Source organism: Octopus sinensis, linkage group LG4 (genome assembly GCF_006345805.1).
Source record: "Octopus sinensis linkage group LG4, ASM634580v1, whole genome shotgun sequence".
Taxonomy (NCBI): domain Eukaryota; kingdom Metazoa; phylum Mollusca; class Cephalopoda; order Octopoda; family Octopodidae; genus Octopus; species Octopus sinensis.
The window spans coordinates 25,959,349-25,981,111 of NC_043000.1; the positions used below are offsets into that span (position 1 = coordinate 25,959,349).

General features: G+C 38.0%; 1 protein-coding gene across 4 annotated transcripts in view; it reads left to right on the plus strand.

The window, feature by feature from the left end:
* Positions 1 to 21,763, plus strand: part of LOC115210307 — a 131,305-nt gene that overhangs the window by 49,246 nt on the left and 60,296 nt on the right. For all 4 annotated transcript variants that reach the window (XM_036501934.1, XM_029778830.2, XM_029778831.2 and 1 more), the window contains one exon: positions 10,026 to 11,160. In XM_036501934.1, coding sequence (XP_036357827.1) covers positions 10,155 to 11,160 — 1,006 coding nt within the window. In that variant the 5' untranslated portion in view covers positions 10,026 to 10,154. The remainder of the gene's footprint in view (positions 1 to 10,025; positions 11,161 to 21,763) is intronic.

Here is a 21,763-nt window from a genome sequence, read left to right on the forward strand (position 1 = left end):
ACATCGTGACATTGGTTTCTTTGAATTGTCAAAGGTTGAGATTACCACAAGAATGGTAGCAACAAGTTCTTTGACTGATTTGAAGAATTCGGAATTATGTCCAAATAAGTTTCAGTGGTGAAGCCTCAGAATCTAAAATCTGGTGTGACTGATTTGTCTACGTTCGTTATACTCACCAACCTCATATTTAATGAAGTCCTGTCAGTGTTTCCCCAACAACTCAGCTTTTAACATCCATCCCTCCATCCCTCTTCTAACTACTGTGCACTTCATTCTGCTGCTGTAAATGATACTATTTATCTCCCCTACTTTTTACTGTCCTTTATCACCTCCCCCTAACTCACTCCTATTTACTTCACTCTCTCCCTCTCAAACTGATATTTACCATTGACTCTGCTTCCATGTTGTGCTCTATTCACTCTCCACCCCTAATCTTGTCTTGCTCTTTTCACATTCTTGCCAACTTACCCTTCTGTTTGTATTTTCCCTCTCCTGTATCCATCTTTTACCTTGAGGGGATGCCCTCACTATCTCTCTCCCCCCTCTCTTTCTCTTACACTGTTTCTAGTTGTGGAAGCCACACATCTCTCTTCTTCAGCAGGGCCCACATTCCTGTCCTTCCCCCTATCATACCTCTTCACCTCCTTCAGTACTATACCTGATTCACATACTCTTTTACTTGTTTCAGTCATGTGACTGTGGCCATGCTAGAGCACCACCTCGAGTCGAGCAAATCGACCCCAGGACTTATTCTTTGTAAGCCTAGTACTTATTCTGTTGGTCTCTTTTGCCGAACTGCTAAGTTATGGGGACGTAAACACACCACCATCGGTTGTCAAGCGATGTTGAGGGACAAACACAGACACACAAACATACACACACACATACATATATATATATATACACACATATATATATATATATATATATATACACACACACACACACATATATACGATGGGCTTCTTTTAGTTTCTGTCTACCAAATCCACTCAAGGCTTTGGTCAGCCCGAGGCTATAGTAGAAGACACTTGCCCAAGGTGCCACACAGTGGGACTGAACTCGGAACCATGTGGTTGGTAAGCAAGGTACTTACCACACCTGGGTTTTTATCTTCCAAAATTACTTGATAACCTCGAGAGGGTCACTGCCATGGAAAAATCCTCCCCAGTAAACTCTGTGAAGTGGTTGGCACCAAAGCAGACATTGCTGCTTGGCACCGTCTTCTGCTTCTTCGGTTCCTGTTCATCTATCTAACCCATGTCAGCATGTAAAACAGATCTTAAACGATGATGATGATGAATTTACTCTTCCTGATCGCTAACCTTTAATCTATCAGAGAGTATGGTCTCTTTACATAAACTGACCTTTATACATCGAGTATAGGTTCTTAATAACCGCTGACCTTTGATAACGCATTTAGTATTGATCTCTTTGTATTGGTAAGATTGACTCTTATTTTTCTAGTCGTAGATATCCTTCTTACCATTTTCATTCCTTCCTTTTCTGGTTTTTGTCTGTCTTTTATCTCTTTCTGTATCAATTGTCCAAAATTGTACAATTTACTCCTTAATAATTTGTTGTCAATCTACAAACAAACCCTCTCCCTATTTCTTCCCTCCCAGATTTTTCGTTGTCCAATTCATGCTACTTGCTTGTCTGTCTGTCTGTCTGCCTGTTTGTCTGTCTTTCTCTCTTTCTGAAAATATTCTGTAAGTGAAAGGAGAAAAAGCTATTGATTTCATTCAGACCAAGTGCATACACAGTAGCTACTGTATTCGAAGGCATAAGATGCACTTTTTGGTTCTGTATGTGTCTTATATGAGTTCTGTATAGGTGCTGTGGTTCATTTATGGGCCCTGTGTGGTTCATATATGGGCCCTGTGGCTCATTTATGGGCCCTGTGTGGGTCATATATGGGTTCTGTGTGGTTCATATATGGGCCCTCTGGTTCATTTATGGGTCCTGTGTGGGTCATATATGGGTGCTGTGTGGTTCATATATGGGCCCTGTGTGGGTTATATATGGGTCCTGTATGTGAAATTGGGTTATAATTTTTCTGAATATGCACTGCTGAAATTGGGGTGTATTCAAAATGCCTGTCCATCTTTTATGCCAAAAAAATATAAATTGATCCTTGCCAGTACTTAATCTCTTGTTTCTGTTGTGTCAAATGGATGAGAGACTGACCTTTCCATTACTCTATATCTGTTGAAGTGAACTGCTTTTGTTTCAATTAATTTTGAAAATAATGTGAAATTCGGTAAAGTACTTTGTTTAAAGAAGTGATATTGAACCAGCGCATGTGTTTATTATTATTGGCATAATGACCCTTATTAAGCTGGTGTTTGGAACATAAATTAACGTGGGATTTTAATGGAATATTTTGACATAAATCCTTTTAAATCAGGAAGTTTGTATTGTAGAATCAGGTTGGGTCCCTGGCTGGTTGCTATCATCATCATCATCATCATCATCGTTTAACATCCGCTTTCTATGCTAGCATGGGTTGGATGATTTGACTGAGGTCTGGCAAACCAGCTGGCTGCATCAGACTCCAATCTGATCTGGCAGAGTTTCTACAGCTGGATGCCCTTCCTATGCCAACCACTCCAATAGTGTAGTGGGTGCTTTTTATGTGCCATCGGCACGAGGGCCAATCAGGCAGCACTGGCAATGGCCAAAAAGGTTAATCTCTCTCTAGATATGATGATGATGATCTATTAGTGGCAGTCTTTTTGATTGGAACAATTACCCTCTGTAGAGGCCATGGGAACAACCATCAATCATTTCAGTGCAACAACCGTGAACAGAACCTATATAAAGCTAAGTGGGTTTAGCTTTTGGGAACTAAATTCTTTGGCTATGGGCTTAACCTTTTAGCATTCAGATTACTCCATCAAATATAATGCTTTTTAATTCACATTGTTTTTAATTAATCATTCATTATGTCACAGCTTTGAAATTTTGATGATGTGAATTGTTTATTTTTAGAATGACATAGCAGGGTAGGTGTGAGAGGCCAATTATGGCCTGTTTGAACATAGAACAGAATATTTGGGTTAAATGCAGGACTAATGACAGGATATAACTGCTGACCCCTTTCGCTTCTTATCTAGTAATTTATTATCTCAGTCATCTATCCTTGACTCAGTGAATAAGTCAGAAATAGCAGCCAAATTTCCCTCAGATCTCTTGTACTCTAGCATCTTAAGATTCTCAAAAAACAAAAAGGTAGGACACACTGGACAATGCAGTTGACTTAATCATTTCCCCCAAATTTGAGGCCTTGTGCTTCCAGTAGAAAGGATTTTTATTATTATTATTATTGAGTGAGAGAGGCATCCAGCTGTAGAAGTACCTTGCCAGATCAGATTGGAGCCTGGCACAGTCCTCTGGCTCTCCAGACCTCAGTCAAACTCTCCAACTCATACCAGCATGGAAAGTGGACGTTAAACAACAATGATGATGTTAGCAGTGCATTATTATTATTATTATTATTGTGGTGGTGGTGGTGAATTGAGAGAAATGGTAGAGCATTGGTGAAAATGGTTTGTAATATTTATGTGTCTCTCTGCTCTGAGCTCAGACTTTCACTGATGTTCTGTCTTTCATCTCTCTGGAGTTGATTAGAATATATCAAAGTCAGATAATGGATGGGGGTGAGGGGTGGGGTGTATCAGTAAAGTTGTATGTATTCTATGACAGAATTAATGTCCATTGCCTATGGTAGAAACTACTACTACTACTGCTGCTGCTGCTGCTACTACTACTACTACTACTACAATTAATACCACCACCACCACCACCTTGCCTTTTATTCTTTTAGGGATTGATTAAATAAGTACCAGTTACATGCTAGGGTCGATGAAATCGACTAGCCCTCTCCCCCAAATTTCAGGCCCTTGTGCCTATAGTAGAAAGGATTATTATTATTATTATTATTTTATTATTATTATTATTATAATTGTTATTATTATTATTATTGTTATTATTATTATAATTGTTATTATTATTATTATTATTATAATTGTTATTATTATTATTATAATTGTTATTATTATTATTATTAATTATTATTATTATTATTATAATTGTTTATTATTATTATTATTATTATAATTGTTATTATTATTATTATTATTATAATGTTATTATTATTATTATTATTATTATTATTATTATTATTATTATTATTATTATAATTGTTATTATTATTATTATTATTATTATAATTGTTATTATAATTGTTATTGTTATTATTATTATTATTATTATTATTATTATTATTGTTATTATAATTGTTATTATTATTATTATTATTATTACAAAGGTGGCAGAATTATAAGCATCCTGGATGAAATGCTTTAGAGTTTGAGTTCAAATTCCACTGAGGTCAACTTTGTCATTTATTCCTCTCAGGAAGATACAATAAAGTACCAGTCATATACTGGGGTTGATGGTATTGACAAATCCCCTTCCTTAAAATTACTGGCTTTGCACCAAAATTTGAAACCAGTATTATTATTATTATTATGACACTGAAGGTGCATGGCTCAGTGGTTAGTGTCAAGCTTGCAATCGTGAGGTTGTGAGTTCGATTCCTGGACCGGACTATGTGTTGTGTTCTTGAGCAAGACACTTATTTCACGTTGCTCCAGTTAACTCAGCTGTGGAAATGAGTTGCAACATCACTGCCAAGCTTATTGACCTTTCCCTTTCCCAACATTGGTGGCACGGAGAGGGGAGTCTGGTATGCATGGCCAACTGCTGGTCTTCCACAAACAACCTTGCCTGGACTTTTGCTTCGGAGAGTAATTTCCTAGGTGCAATCCCATGGTCATTCATGACCGAAGGGGGTCTCCTCTCCTTATTATGACGGTGCAAGATGGAATCTGTCGAGTACTGGGCAAATGTCTTGTAGTATTTACTTGAATTTCTATATTAGGACTTCCACATTCTGTCAGGGTCAGCTTTTACTTCTGTTGTTGATAAAATAAAGCGCCAAGTCAAAGACTGGCACTGATGTAATCAATTATCCCCCCCCCCCGCTACAACGCTCCGAGTTTTTGTCCTTGTCACTAACTTTAGAAATTGTTGTCATAGCAGCAGTCATTATGGTTGCTGTTGTAGTGTTTTCTCTCGTAACTGTGCAGTAAATAGTTAATATTTTAAAAAATATTTTTCTTCCTTCCATTACATAACACCTGCCTTGTTGTTGGACATAGTGGTCACATTCATTCAAATATTCATAAGCTTTCTCCCTCTGTTTCCTTTCTTTATCATTCATTCTCTCATATCTCAACAACTGTAGCAGCAACACCACCAACAACAAAAGCATATTGTCTTCATAAATTGTTTATAATGGTCATCTTTTTGACAGAAAGATTTCACCATCTAATATTATGGCAGATGCTGTATACGTAGCCACTGTACAGAGAATGTGCTGGTTCTCAACCAAGATACATGCGACCCCTGGGATGTCCATGTAAGATTTTAGGGGGGATCTATGAAAGCAAAATATATTTCTTTACTACCCACAAGGGGCTAAACATAGAGGGGACAGACAAAGGGATTAAGTGGATTACATCAACTCCAGTGCGAGATAGGGGATCTGTGATAATATTTTTAGTGTCCAAAAAGCACCATTTGATTGTGACCAATACCAATGCCACCTGACTGGCTCCCGTGCCAGTGGTACGTAAAAAGCACCATTCAAGCATGACTGATGCCAGTGCCACCTGACTGGCACCTCTGAGTGTGACTGATGCCAGTGCTGCTCGACTGGCTCCTGTGCCAGTGGCATGTAAAAAACACCATTCAAGCGTGACCGGTGCCAGTGCCACCTGATATGTGAGGATACATTGAATGATGCTCTATGCACTACGATATCTTTGAATAAAAGACGACTGTTCTGGCTATGACTGAAGCACTTTTGGCCAAGATTGACCAGGGACTGCTTTATTTCTATATGTATATACATTACATCCATATATATATTTACAGATAACAGGAGAGAGAGAAGTGGGGGAGTGTATTGGGTGAGAGGGTGAGGTATGAGTAAAAGCAGTAACAGAATGCTGCCACTGCACTGTTGTTTATCTTTGTGAAATTGCATGTTCTTTGGAGGAAGCTGAAGTGGACGATACCAATGAGTCATCTACGTTACATAATGGAAGTTATGTTACAGACCGATAGAGCGACAGATTTCCCCAAAATTATAATAACGATTAGGTCAGATGATGAAATTGTCAAACTTTGATCCTGTATGTTGTATAATAGAACACTCATCACCATTGGGGAATTATCTATTATTCAGCAATTGTAAAATTTTATCATGGCTCAACTCATGACTGATCCTATTCTCTCTCTCTTCCTAACGATAATTAATTAATTAGTGTTCAGCTGAGTAAAATGTTTTATTGAAGTCATTGTTAGTACTAAGTAGATTAACAATAAAGTTATTGTTGTTTTCACTTTGAAATGTTTTACTTTTTGAACTTTATTTGTTATCATGAGTTCCACAGGCTTAGATATTCTCAAATGCATTAATTGGTATTAGTAGTAGTAGTAGTAGCATCCTCTTAGAGATCAAACCTATGATCAGAGAGATGTTACCGCTGTGACCACGTCATTTTTTTTTTTGTTTTGTTTTCAACTATGATGCATCAAGAACTACATTATTCCACTTTGATCTTCCATTTCTAACATGGTAAGGTGTAATCTTGGAAGATCTGACTGTTATTTCCTTGCTGGCTTGATTGGAACAAATGTTTTACAACTGGATGTCTTCTTTCACAATCTTACTCTTCGCTATGGCATTGGCCGTTTTCAATTCTTCTATTTTCTATTCTTAAAAATCAGTTTTTTTAGCGACAGAAACCTTGCTTTTGGCATTATGTGAAGAACTTGGTAGCGTTTGTTTTGTAACTGTATGAAGAACCTGACAGCATCCAGAATAATATATATGTAGGTTGGGACAAATAATGTATTTCCCAAGGATCTGACATTCAGGAGCAGAAACCTACTTAACTGATTTGGTTACTTATCTATATATGTTACGACGAGTGTTTCAGTTGATTCGATCAACAAAACAGGACAGCCTGCTTGTGAAATTAGCGTGCAAGTGGCTGAGTATTCCACAGAGATGTGTACCCTTAATGTAGTTCTCAGAAGGATTCAGCATGACACAGAATGTAACAAGGTTGGCCCTTTGATTTACAGGTACAACTCATTTTTGCCACCTGAGTGGACTGGAACAACATGAAATAAAGTGTCTTGCTCAAGGACACAGCATTCCACTGAGAATCAAACCCCTAGCCTTACGACCATGAGTCAAATACCTTAACCAGAAGCCATGCACCTTCACATATGTATGTAACCAAACAGCTAACATTTCCCTATCATCTTCAACCATTTTTTCCCCCCTCTCGTACACTCTTATAACCTCTACTGATCTAAATTCCCTGTTCTTCTGTCCCTTCTCACTTCTGTTCACCTTGTACCTGAAATCAGTAGGCTTGTTATAACACTTTTTCTCAACATGAGTAAGACTTGAAATGAAAATCCGCCTACAGGAGTGGCCATGTGGTAAGTAGCTTGCTTACCAACCACATGGTTCCGGGTTCAGTCCCACTGTGTGGCACCTTGGGCAAGTGTCTTCTACTATAGCCTAGGGCCGACCAAAGCCTTGTGAGTGGATTTGGCAGAGGGAAACTGAAAGAAGCCTGTCGTGTGTGCGTGTGTGTCTGTGTTTGTCACCCACCTTGACAACTGATGTTGGTTTGTTTACGTTCCTGTAACTTAGAGGGTTGGCAAAACAGACCTATAGAATAAATACTAGGCTTACAAAAAATAAGTCCTGGGGGTCGATTGGTTCGACTAAAGGCAGTGCTCCAGCATGGCTGCATTCAAATGACTGAAACACGTAAAAGACTAACCTTTTGTGACGGTTTCTTTGTTGAAAGAAGCGACTCATCCGAAATGTTAATCTTTGGTTTTGTCCAACCTATTCCAGATGGAAGGACAGCAAGAACTTGTACTCAGTCGATTAGTTTCAAGACATTGAGACAAAGTATCCAAGAATTATCCCTAAAACCAAGCTGAATCCTCTGGGGAGGTTTGTCAGTCATCTTGTCTTTGTTGTCTTAACTGTAGGATGTAAAAATATTTGAAAATTCTTCAGAATTTCATAACTTTGCAATGCTTGTGGATGTTTATACACATATACAAAACACACATTAACGTATATAAAAGTGCACATGCACGCACGCGTACATAGTTTGATACCCCACCCAGATAATAGATCACATATATTTCTGAAAATTAAGAATGTTGAAAATGTGATTATCTTTAGATTAAGAATTCTTTTGGATATTTTTCAAGGTACAGAGCACACACCTATGTACACACATATATGGGATTCATACTAAACTTTATGCAAGGAAATTTGTTTAATATTTGTTTAATATGGTGATTTTAAGGAAGCATGCATTTTGTAATCATCTGGGAGTCCAGGTTTATTCACATGCACACGGGTGCATACACACACTATATTGAAAGCAAAATTGAAGTAATATGTTTTTTTAATGAAAACTGAAACCACATTATTCAGATTTGAAACCCCACCAAAAAAGAAAAAAGATTCACAAATATGAAGCCTGCGATTCACTTTGCTGCTACTCAAAGCAACAACAGATGAAATCATCATCTTTATATACAAAGAAATATATACTGTATAACATGTGATGAAATATATATATATATATATATATATATATATGTATATATGCTCTTAGCTTAGACTTTTTTGGAGGCCAGCAGATTGAACCATCTCGTGTAACTGCTCGAAATGGTCATGACTTCTGGTACTTGACTGAAGAAAGAAGGCCACAAATGACCCGTCTGTTTTTACCTGTCCTTCTATTTGTTGTTTCTCTTGTCTGCTTTTGTATTGTCTATCTGTCCAAATGTTTTATTGTCCTTTATTATGTTTTTGTTCCTTTTTTATTTTATATATATATACCGCACAGGTGGAAATATATATGAAAGATGTTTATTCACTTGACCGGTTTCACTGTTTTAGAAAAAGATTGTCAAAAGAAAAAATGTAAAAGCTTTGATGTGTTAAGTATATATGTGATAATTAGTTGGTTGTCATAATAAAACTCAGAGTTTCAGACACTGGGCCTGAAGTTTGCTCTGGATCTCATCAGTTATTAAGACAAAACGCTATGAAAAAAAAACTTTACAACCATGAGCCAAATACCTTAACCAGAAGCCACGCACCTTCACATCTGTATGTAACCAAACAGCTAACACTTCCCTACCATCTCCAACCATTTCGCCCTCTCCCGTACACTCTTACAACCTCTACTGACCAAATTCCCCTGTCCTCCTGTCTCTTCTCACTTCTGTTCACCTTGTACCTGGAATCAGTAGGCTTGTAATAACACTTTTTCTCAACATGAGTAATACTGCAAATGAATTCCAAAATTCCTCATCTCTAGAATATAGAACGATAAAAATGATGTAGTAAAGATTGTTTGCCAACATAGCCTGGCAGTCCTGGTTTAGAACGAATGTTGCTGTAATTTAGCTCCAAGAGACATTGTCTCCAGCTGGCTATACAACATGATCTGTGTCCTTATATTTTTAAACAAGGGAATCTAGCACCCCCACTCAGCTCAAAACAATATCGGTGTATCGCGATTTCTGGGTTATTTCCTTTCATCAGCACAGAATAATTGCTCGGGTAAAGGTGGTGCTGCCAAATTCCCGTTCGAAATATATAGTTTTCAAAGTGACAAATTACAGCAACATTAGTCCTAAACCAGGACTGCCATGGTATGTTGGCAAACAATCTTTACTTCAAAATACTGTTGCTGAATATCTCACATTGTGAGATTTAAAGAATAGTAATGTTTTAATTGATAAAAATGATGATGATGATTTTCATAAATTATATTTTGTATCATATTACCAAATTATGACTATATTATTATTATTTTTTATTTTTGTTGCAGGATTCTTGGTTCAATTTACTGCTGATGTCTGAATCTGATGGAATCAGATCCTTGAAATGACTCTGTCGTCAGAAGAAAATCCCTTGATTTTTGGTTGTTGATCCAATTCTTGCTGTATGGCTTACAAGAATGGCAGGTGCCTTGACCACTGAAACTGTTGCTCCCCAAGCAAGAAACAAACCGAAAAAGAACTCTTCCAACAGTTCTGGTCCAGTAACCCACCCATTAAATTCCTACCCCGACATTGTGTCTGGTGAGACCAGTGTCCAGTCACTAGTTGCCGGTCGTCATCGACCGACGCGGAATGTCGCTCGAGTCGATGGCCAAAGACAACCGGCATCAGATGTGATTTCTAGCTCCAATGGCCTTTCTGTCTACCCTCCATTCCGTGACTCTCACCAGGCTGCTGCAAGTGCAGCGCCAAATAATATAGGGGCAAGTGGGGCTCAGTTTGGAGGGCTTCAGTTATCGACTTCGGGAGGGGGGAATGGGGCAGCAGCAGCAGCAGCTGCTGCTGCGGGAAATATTGCAGATGGGAGATCAAATCCTGCTGATGACCCTGGGCACCAGAACAATCGGGAAGAAAGTGTTCATTTACTTGGGAATGGTCGACTTCCTCCTTTCCCACAGGAAGATGATGTTGACCTAGTTCCATCAAACTGGAGCCCCCATGATGAACCTATGCTTGGTCGCGCTCAGCCAATAAGGACTCGTGATCTGCATGCTGGGGTCTATGGTGGTGAAAATGTCAATACCAATGAAATCCTTCCTGATATTCTTAACTCACACATGGTTGGCAGGCCGGTTGCCATTTCTCGACCTAATCTGCATCGAAATCGCAATGATCGACAAGTAAGGACAAGAAACGGTGACCGAAGTGCACAGCGGCAACGTAACCCTGTAAATCAGCCTTCTCGACCAGCTGCCCGGACAAGGAGCCGAAATAATTCCTCACAACAAACAGATCGGAACTGTAAAGCTCCATGCTTGAAATGCTTGACAGCCATCACATCTTTCAAATATGTGTTGATTCTTCTCTCGATGCTTGGCATTTGTTGTGTGATAATTGGGATTGTACTAGCAGCCTTGCATGGATCTGGCAGCAGCTTCCTGTTCTTGGCAATCATGTTTTTTGGTAAGAAACCCTTGATATTTTTCTTTTATTCAAATCCTGTTTCTTACCTTTCTTTGCCCGGTTTCTTCCTTTCTTTCTTTATTTTTCTCTTCTCTTTTTTCTTTCTCTCGCTCTCTCTCATACGTATTCCAGATTTCCTTTGTGTTATTTGCTATGTCAAGAAAATTATCAAAACTCACTGAGAAAAGACAGGAGAAATCTAACTTTATTTTTGCTCACGAGAGGTACCACTTATTTTCAGTCCAACCCATGCCAGCATGGAAAACAGACGTTAAATGATGATGATGATGTATTGTCAACAAAAGCACTACATAAATTGAGACGAATGGCAAATTTGTTAAAAGTATGGAATGAAATACTTTGTGGTATTTGGTTATGTCCTTTTATATTCTGAGTTCAAATCTCATTCAACTCTTCTGTTCATCCTTTTGGGTTGAATATAATCAACTACACATGCAGGGGTTGGACAAAATAATGGAAACCCCTTAAAATTTCAAACAAATTAATTTTAATATGGGGTAGGACCGCCTTTGATAGTAATTACAGCTTGAATTCTACAAAGTTTGAATTCATTCCAAAGGAATTTTTGTTCATTCTTCAGCTAAAACAGTCTCCAGTTCCTGTAATGATGATGGTGGAGTGGTATTGATTCCTTACTTGTTTTTCTAAAATGCACCATAAATGTTCAATAATATGGAGATCTGGAGACTGTGGTGGCCATATAAGATGTTCAACTTCACTAGAATGTTCCTTATGCCATTCAGTAGCAACTTTAGCTGTGTGAATTGGTACATTATCATCCTGAAAGATTACATTTCCCTCCGGAAACAGTTCTGCAGCCATAGGTTGGATTTGATCAGATAAAATGCTTAAATAGTCTTGACTATTAATTCTGCCACGAAGGGAAACCATTGGGTTGGCAGATTTCCAGGGTATATTCCCCCACCCCCACCGATCATCACTGATCCACCTCCATGTTTAACAGTTGTAAGAAGAAAGTTTGGGTCAAATGTTGCTTTTGGCTGTCTCCACATGTATACTCGGACGCTGGTCGGAAATAGGATAAAGGATGACTCGTTCGAGAAAATAACATTCTTCTGTTGCTCTAGGAACCAATTCTGTAGGTTTTCACTCCACTCTAAACACTTTGCAGTGTTTGTTTTTGAAAGTAGTGGTTTTCTGATTGCAGCCCTACTGTGAAATCTGGCTTTGTGCGGTTCCCGGCGAGCAGTTTTTGTGGAAACTGGTTTCTCGAGGTGGTCATTAAGCTCTGCAGTAATTTTGGAAGCTGTACTTTTGTGATCCTTTCTAACAATTCGCATAAGTGTCTGACGGTCCCTATCTGAAAGTTTTGGTTTTCTGCCGGAGTTTTGTTTTGACGATGAGGTTTTTCCCTCTTTCTCAAAGGCTGTCATTACTTTCGAGACAGTACTTCTTGATACACGAAACATTTCAGCTGTTTTCGCTACGCTCGCGCCTGCCATACGAGCACCAACAATTTGACCTCTTCGAAAGTCCGATAGATCTGTAATTTTAATGAATTTTAATTACCTTTTTCTGATGATATCTGAAAAGAAACAGCAATTTTAACAAAACATATTAAGCAACACTAATGATAAATAAAAAAAAAACATAAAAATAAACAAGCTTTTGGTGGTTTTACAGATATTTCAAAATTATGATACTAGGTGTTTCCATTATTTTGTCCAACCCCTGTATATCCATTTGAACTGTTGTGCAGCTATTAGCTTAACTTTAATGTACGTCATAACATCATTCTTTTGGTTGTTGAATAGGTTGGGTGCTAAAGAATTGGTTGTTTGGAGGTGCAGACTAGGAACTGGATTTTTGGAGGTCAAAGACCGAAAAACTTCGCCTTTTGTTTAGGTTACAAACTGGGAGCTGGATCTTTAGGTTCAGGCTGGGAACTAAATCTTTTGTGATACAGACTGGCAACTGGGTCTTTATAGAAGAACTCAGATTGATTTCTGGGTCTTTTGGGATACTGATTGGTGATCAGATGTAAAGAATAACAAATAAGCCTTTGGTAGAGCACGGACAAAAACTAGGTGTTTGGAGTACAGGTCAGCAGCTGTGCCTTTAGCAGTTTGGTACTGAAGTCTGAGTTGACAAACCTATAAATTAGGTTGGTGAGAGAGAACAACAGATAGTGATAGGTTTCATGGGCCTCGCTAACAACAGACTGAGTGATCATTGGTAACCATTTGAATAAGTATTCTTATTTATTCCTGCAAAACATTAAGCATAAAATGTTAAAGGAGAATAAAGCAGAAGTTGTGATAATCGTACTTTTCTGTATGAGGCATTGAATCAAAATTAGGTTACAAGCTGTGATCACTGGGGAATTTCTCACTACTCTATTCAACTCCATTTTAATACCATTCTGAAGAGTACCTGAAAACCTAGTTTCCAGTTTGTAATCCCCCAAACTATTTCCCAAGTCTGTAGCTTCCAAAATTCCAGTTCCTTGTCTGCACATACATGTACATATACCCAGGCCTATTCCCCATTTTTTTTCAGGAGGGTGTATCCACAGCAAGACTCACACCAAGCATTAAGCTTTACTGACTTTGACTCCGACTCCCCAGCCCTGATGTAAACACATCAACACTTATTTCTTTATTGCCCACAAGGGGCTAAACATAGAGGGGACAAACAAGGACAGACAAAGGGATTAAGTCAATTACATTGACCCCAGTGCGTAACTGGTACTTAATTTATCGACCCTGAAAGGATGAAAGGCAAAGTTGACCTCGGCGGAATTTGAACTCAGAATGCTAAGCATTTCGCCCGACGTGCTAACATTTCTGCCAGCTCGCCGCCTGGTTATCTAGTGGTAGTGGGAGAGAGAAACACAGATAGAAGCACATACACATGACAGGCTTCATTCAGTTTCCGCCTACCAGATCCGTTCACAAGGCTTTGGTAGGTCTGAGGCTATAGAAGACACTTGCCTAAGGTGCCATGCTGTCAGATTGAACCTGGAACCATGTGGTTGGGAAGCAAACATTCTCACCACTTCTATCCCAAATCGACCGGAAGAACTGATTCTAGTAATTGGGGCTAACAAAAAAAAAAATCTTTAGTTTGTAATGTTGTTTACTGTAGTGGACCGTTTCATTTTGTGGTACCCACTTACAGCTAAGTAGACTGCTGAGAGTTGAGTGTGTTGGTCATGAAACAGTGAGATGTAGCATTGGTGACAGGATACAGACATCGCCTCCTTTACTCTGCTTGTACAATGTCAGTCTTAATTTGGTAATTAATAACATACTTACCCACACACATACACACACACACACACATATGCACTTGTCCACCCACACACATTCACATGCACATATACACATACACGTGCACCTACTTACAGATACACACTAGCAACCACCCACCCACCAACCCACAAGCACATGCACATATAGGCGCATACTCACATACACTCACATCCACCCACACACGTAGATATTCTCACACCCACACACACACACTAACACGCACGCACACATTCATATGCACACATGTGCGCTCACACACAAGCGTGCCAACCTCTAATCTTAAACCTCATTTTTTTTTTGTTTTTAGATTGTTCCCTCTTTCTCTCTCCCTTCCTCTCTCTCTCTCCCCCTTCCTCTCTTTCTCTCTCCCTTCCTCCCTTCCCCCCTCTCTGCCTTGATTAAATAGGCTCCTTTATAGTTTCACAGCAATATTCCTGCTGCCGGATGTATGGTTAATTGGCCTATTGCTAGGACAGCCTTTTCAAAAAAAAAACGCACTGTGTGAGTGTATCTGTGCACATACCTAAGTTTTCTCGTGACTGGTTGTGTATACAATTCAAATCCTGATATTTTTGGACATTTTTGTTTTTTTTTCCTTTCTGCAACTGTGGCATGAAAGACTCTTATTTATGAAGACTTCTCCTGCCTCAATTTGTTGAAGATTTCTGTAATGTGCGCTGGTTCATCGATCCTTATCTGGATTTTTGGTATTTTGCAATGCCATATGTATGCGTGTGTGTGTGTGTGCGTGTGTGTGTGCTTGGATACTCACAAAAATATGTACATACATCCATACGTATGCAAACCAATATACATACATATATACACACATACATATACATGTGTACACATACATTCACCTACACACACACACACACACACACACATTCAACAGCTGTTTTTCTTTAGGTGAATATTTAGGACTATTAATATAAAAGGGTCTTTATGAGTTGCTTGTGAACTAGTTCTCTTCAGCTGAACATGTGATATGGTTGATGTCTCTGTTCTATCTCTGTCTGTCTGTCTGTCTGTCTGTCTCACTGTCACACACACTGTGGCCAGCCTTATACAAACCTTATATACTTCTACAATATGCATGTGATTTCATCATCATCATCATCATCGTTGCAATGTCCACTTTTCCATTTCTCTGTGGCTCACAGGGAGTTCATTAAGGCCGATTTCTGTGTCTGGACGTCCTTCCTGTTGCTAACCTTCACCTGTGAAGTAATTTTTTCGCCCATGGCCAGACATGTTCTTTCTTATGGGATAGTGGAAATGAATGACACTGTATGTATGACAGTGGTACTCATTTACAACTATTACACGATGCTAAGACAAGGTCACACATACACACAGGAGACATAGTGTGCATATATATATATATATATATATATATAGGTGCAGAAGTGGCTGTGTGCTAAGTAGCTTGCTTAGCAACATGGTTCTGGGTTCAGTCCCACTGTGTGGCACCTTGGGCAAGTGTCTTCTACTATAGCCTTGGGCCAACCAAAGCCTTGTGAGTGGATTTGGTAGATGGAAACTGAAAGAAGCCTGTCGTATATATATGTGTGTGTGTGTCTGTGTTTGTCCCCCAACATCACTTGACAACTAATGCTGGTGCGTTTATGTCCCCATAACTTAGCAGTTTGCAAAAGAGACCCATAAGTACTAGGCTTACAAAGAATAAGTCTTGGGGTTGATTTGCTCGACTAAAGGCACTGCTCCAGTATGGCTGCAGTCAAATGGCTGAAACAAGTAAAAGAATATATTCCTGAAGCTGAGCCAGACTAAGAACCAGATGGTTGGAAAATATCCATAATCTCAGTTGGTTACAGTTGAGAATCCAGCTAGAAAGTGTAATGATGGTTACTTCTGATAGGACCCTGTGGAGGAGGTGCCTGAGGACTCTATCCCTATGACCCATTTTAACATATGAAACTGAGAATGTCTGTCTGTCTGTAAATCCCTAAAACTTGAGAACTACCCAAACAATTTTCATTCAAATTTTACACATGCCTTACTTTAGGATCCATGCAATGTCATGAGCAAAAAAAAAAAATTTTCAACTTCTTGCCTAAATGTGAGCCCAGAGTAATCTGTTATCTGTTACACTATTTCAGTAATTTGGTGGTTTCGCAAAAGAGACCAATAGAATAAGTACTAGGCTAACAAAGAATAAATCCTGGGGTCAATTTCTTTGACTAGAAGTGGTGCTCCAGCATGGCTGCAGTCACATGACCGAAACAAACAATAAAAGATTATGCCATTTTAATCCGATCAACGCCAGGTATCTCTGCTAGTATATATATATATATATATATATTATATATATATATATATATATAATCATCATCATCATTGTTTAGCGTCTGCCTTCCATGGGTTTGACAGGAGCTGGCCAGGCATAAACTTGCATCAAGCTTGTGTGTCTGTCTTGGCATGGTTTTTACTGCTGGATACCCTTCCTAACACCAACCATCTGGCAGATTATATATGTTGGTTTTTCTTTCATTTTCTCTCTGAAATTCACTCACAAGACAGTGGTTGACCCAGGGCTATAATAAAAGACACTGGCTGGAGGTGCCATTCATGGAGATTGAACCAGAAACCATGTGGTTGGGAAACAAACTTCTTAACCCCACAGCCACACCTGTGTCAAAAAAAAGAAAAGAAATAATAATAATAATAATCATAATAATAATAATAATCATGGTTTCAAATTTTGGCTCAAGGTCAGCAGTTTTGGGGGAAGGGCTAAGTTGATTTAAAAGACCCCTGTACTTGTACTTATTGACCCTGCAAAGGATGAAAGGCAAAGTTAACCATCAGAATGTAAAGACATGAAATTTCACTTAGCACTTTGCCCAGTATGCTAAAAACTCTGCTGACTCACCACAATAAGATAATAATAACAAGAGCACTCAGAGAGTGCCAACCTCTGCCAACGTCCTCACAACGATTAGCCAGAGATGACTTTTTAAAATGAGAATATCTGAAATAAACTTGAATGTTCTCACAAACGAGAATACTAAAAATGAAACTGACCGCTCTCAAAAATTAAGTAAAAAAAACAAAAACAGGAAAAATAATCCAGAATCCTTGTCCGGTACCAGATTGATCCCAAAATCTAATCAGTTTGTGCCAGTCTTGAGGCCAAATATCCCTGAAAGTTTCGTATGAAATTCATGCAGCGATTCTTAAGATATCTTGTCCACAGACAAACAAACATGAGTGAAAACAATACTTCCGCCTTCACTCAGGCAGAAGTAATAATAACAACAACAACAATATCTTGATTATTGAGGCCAAGCCTGTTCTGTATTTCCCCTTTGTGGTTCCTGTTGTATATAGCATATGGTTTTGAGTTTGGATTACATCCTGTTGTATCCTACCATAATAGCTTGTATTCATTTTCTGTGTTAGTAGAGACATGTTTAGCAATGGGTGCTTCACTTACGATATACTTTGGTTTATTGTATATTCTGATGTCGGAATGGTACGACTTGTTTGTGTTGTTAATAACAGCTTGTTGGACGTGTCGTTAGTGTGTGCGTCGGGTGTAGTTTACTATTAGCAACGTCCTTTACCGAAGGAACTCATTGGCCAGTTGCTTGCAGTTCAAATTATTATTTGCTTGGTGGACATGTTTGGTTGGTTGGTGGTTGGTTGGGTTGGCAGTTTTAGTAGTTTTTTTGTTTTTTTTTCTATTTTAGTTTATTTATTCAATTCACAATTCTTTCATTTAAGAATCTGGATTTTGTTGTTCGTGCCAACTTCCGGAAATGATTACATTAAGTGTCATGACATCTTGGCAGAGAACTTAACCTGGTTCACCTCATACTTACTACAGTTTTACAACACCGAATTTACAAGACAATATGGAGGAGGAGGAGGAGGAGGAGGAGGAAGTAGCAGCTGTGATTTGTGTGAATTCAAAATGATTAACCTCACTGAACCGTTTCTCTGTTCCTGAAACTAAGATTACTGAGATTATTATACGTTCCAGTGTCTTATGTGCCAATCATCATCTTTTTAAATCGTTTTTAATTGTGTTTGTTTTCTTTAAACACAAATGCACTGACGTGAACTCAAGGCAATCAAATTAAGAGATTTTTTTGTTTTTCATGTATATTTTTTAAAAATACATTTAAAAAGAAAATAATTGCAAGCATAGTTGTGTGGTTAAGAAGTTTGCTTCCAAGTTGTGTGGTCTTGGGTTCAGTCCCACTGTCTTGGCACCTTGGGCGTCTTCTGTAGTCCTGAGCTCACTAAAACCTTATGATTGGATTTGTAGATGGAGACCGAAGGAAGCCTGTCGTGTGTGTGTTGCGTGTGCACCTGCATGTGTCTGTGCATGTATATGCGTACCCTTGTCTTGACATCTTGTGATGATTATAAGCAGGGCCGTGGAGTTGAAACGAAAAACTCCAACTCCACTACTATTGGCACCTTCGACTCTGACTCCGATGTGGTCTATTTTACTGACTCTGACTCCATGACTCCACCTCCACAGCCCTGATTGTAAGCCAGTGATGTTGTTCTTTTTCAGTCTTCTGTGAAAAACGTGTCTGGCCATGGGGAAGTATATTACCTTTGCTTGGAAGCAGGTGAGGGTTGGTGACAGTAAGGGTGTCCAGCTGTAGAAAGTCTGCTTCATCAAATTTTGCCTGACCCATGCAAGCATGGAAAACTGGACACTAAATATTGATGATAATATTGTTTCAATATATATTTTCGTGGCATGTAAAAAGCATCATCTGATCATGGCCAATGCGAGCTCCTCTGGTCCCTGTGCCAGTGGCACGTCAAAAGCACTCACTACACTCACGGAGTGTTTGGCGTTAGGAAGGGCATCCAGCTGTAGAAACACTGTCAGATCAGATTGGGGCCTGGTGCAGCCTCCTGGCTTCCCAGACCCCAGTTGAACCGTCCAATCCATGCCAGCATGGAAAATGGATGTTAAACGCTGATGATGAGGATGATGACATTTATGGTTTGTGATCGAAGTCATGTTGAAGCAAAGTTAAGGACCAAATATTTCAACTTTTAACCTCTTGGCTTTTAAACCAACCGTATCCAACCTATTTTCTGTTCAAACTAGCCAGATCCAGCCTCTCACACCTATCCTACAATGTGATTCAAAATATAAAGAATTACAGCATTGAAATCCCAAAAGTACAAGATGATGCATGATTAATTTGAAACCATGTGAATAAATAAATAAATATTACATTTGACAGAATAATTTGAATACTGAAGGGTTAAGAATGTTTTGAGTTAAGCGTTTTGTTACCATTCTTCTGGTGGAAAACACTGCCTTTCTTTCAATTAATTTTCAAAAACAATTCCTAAAGAATATATTAAAATAGCTTTGTTATTATGAAACTGTTGTTTGGAACATAACCAAACATGGAATTTTGAAGGACAATTTAAATTTAGCTCACTTTAAAACAGGAAGTTTCTATCAAAGAATTAAGGATGGTCTCTGGCAGGTTGGAATAAGAAGGGTTTAATGAAATAAAGAAACAAACAAACAATCCTGCTAAGAAACAAATGGTGAAGTGTTTGTTTCTTGTCAAAGACGAATTTCTCAAACTGTTGCATCCGTTATTGCCAACATGTTTACACTTGGCTTTTCTTAATTGATATTTATTCTTGTCATGTGTCGTCATCACCGTCATCATTGCTTTATGTTACATGTAAGACTGTTATTATGAAACACAACCAAAGATGTAATCTATTAGAGATACAACATTTAATAGTATTTCAAAGACAATTGCCTGATAAATTATGATGTATGTGTGTGTGCGTGCAAAAGGAGTTTTCATCAAATCTTTATATATATATATAATATATATATATATATATATATATAATAAATATTAGGGAATAAATCCAAATTTACAGGGAAAAATCAGATTTAGGATTGAATCCAATTTTATAGTAAAATATTATATTATATAAATTAGAGACAAAACCACTATTATGCAAATCAAACAAAGAAAGACTTAAGCCAATACATAAATTAATTTATATAAATTTAGAAATTTAACAATTATAAATAACCAGTGGTTATTTATAATTGTTAAATCTAAATTATATAAATTAATTTATGTATTGGCTTAAGTCTTTCTTTGTTTGATTTGCATAATAGTGGTTTTGTCTCTAATTTATATAATATATATATATATATATATATATATATATATATAATAAATATTAGGGAATAAATCCAAATTTACAGGGAAAAATCAGATTTAGGATTGAATCCAATTTTATAGTAAAATATTATATTATATAAATTAGAGACAAAACCACTATTATGCAAATCAAACAAAGAAAGACTTAAGCCAATACATAAATTAATTTATATAAATTTAGAAATTTAACAATTATAAATAACCAGTGGTTATTTATAAAGCTGAAGTTGTCTGTGTGTGGCAGGTTTGGTAGCCTTCAACTAACACTATCTCCTCCGAGACCCTGTGGCGCAAGTTGACCAAAATTGAGAGTATGATAGAAGGCTTGCTCTTCCTTCCATAAAAGATAAAATTCAAATCAGACCATGTTAAGACCAAAAATTATTTACATCAAAAAGGTGCTTTTTTTCTATAAAAGTCCCTATTTTTTGCGATTTTTTGACTGCTGTGTCGTCATTTTTTGGTGTATTTCAACCAGAAAAATGTTCACTTAAAGAGAATAACAAGCTACATAATGCGGAATTTTTACTTTTCAAAAATTCCAATTCTAAAGGGTCGAAACAAACCCGAGCAACACCGGACAATACTTCTAGTAATGTAATATGATAGTAATGTACTATGAGTGTTCAATTTGATTTACCACAAAAAATCTGGCTTTAATAGCAGCTGGTGATGTAATATGTATATATATATATATATATATATATATTGTCCAATCCATGTCTGCATGGAAAGCAGACATTAAACGATGATATATAAGGCGCAGGAGTGGCTGTTTCGTAAGTAGCTTGCTTACCAACCACATGGTCCCGGGTTCAGTCCCACTACGTGGCACCTTGGGCAAGTGTCTTCTACTATAGCCTCTACTAAGCTTTGTGAGTGGATTTGGTAGACGGAAACTGGAAGAAACCTGTCGTAAGTGTGTGTGTGTGTGCGTATATATATATGTATGTGAGTGTATATGTTTTTGTGTCTGTTTGTCCCTCCAGCATCGCTTTACAACCGATGGTGGTGTGTTTATATCCCCATAGCTTAGCGGTTCAGCAAAAGAGACCGATAGATTAAGTACTAGATTTACAAAGAATAAGCTCTGGGGTCGATTTG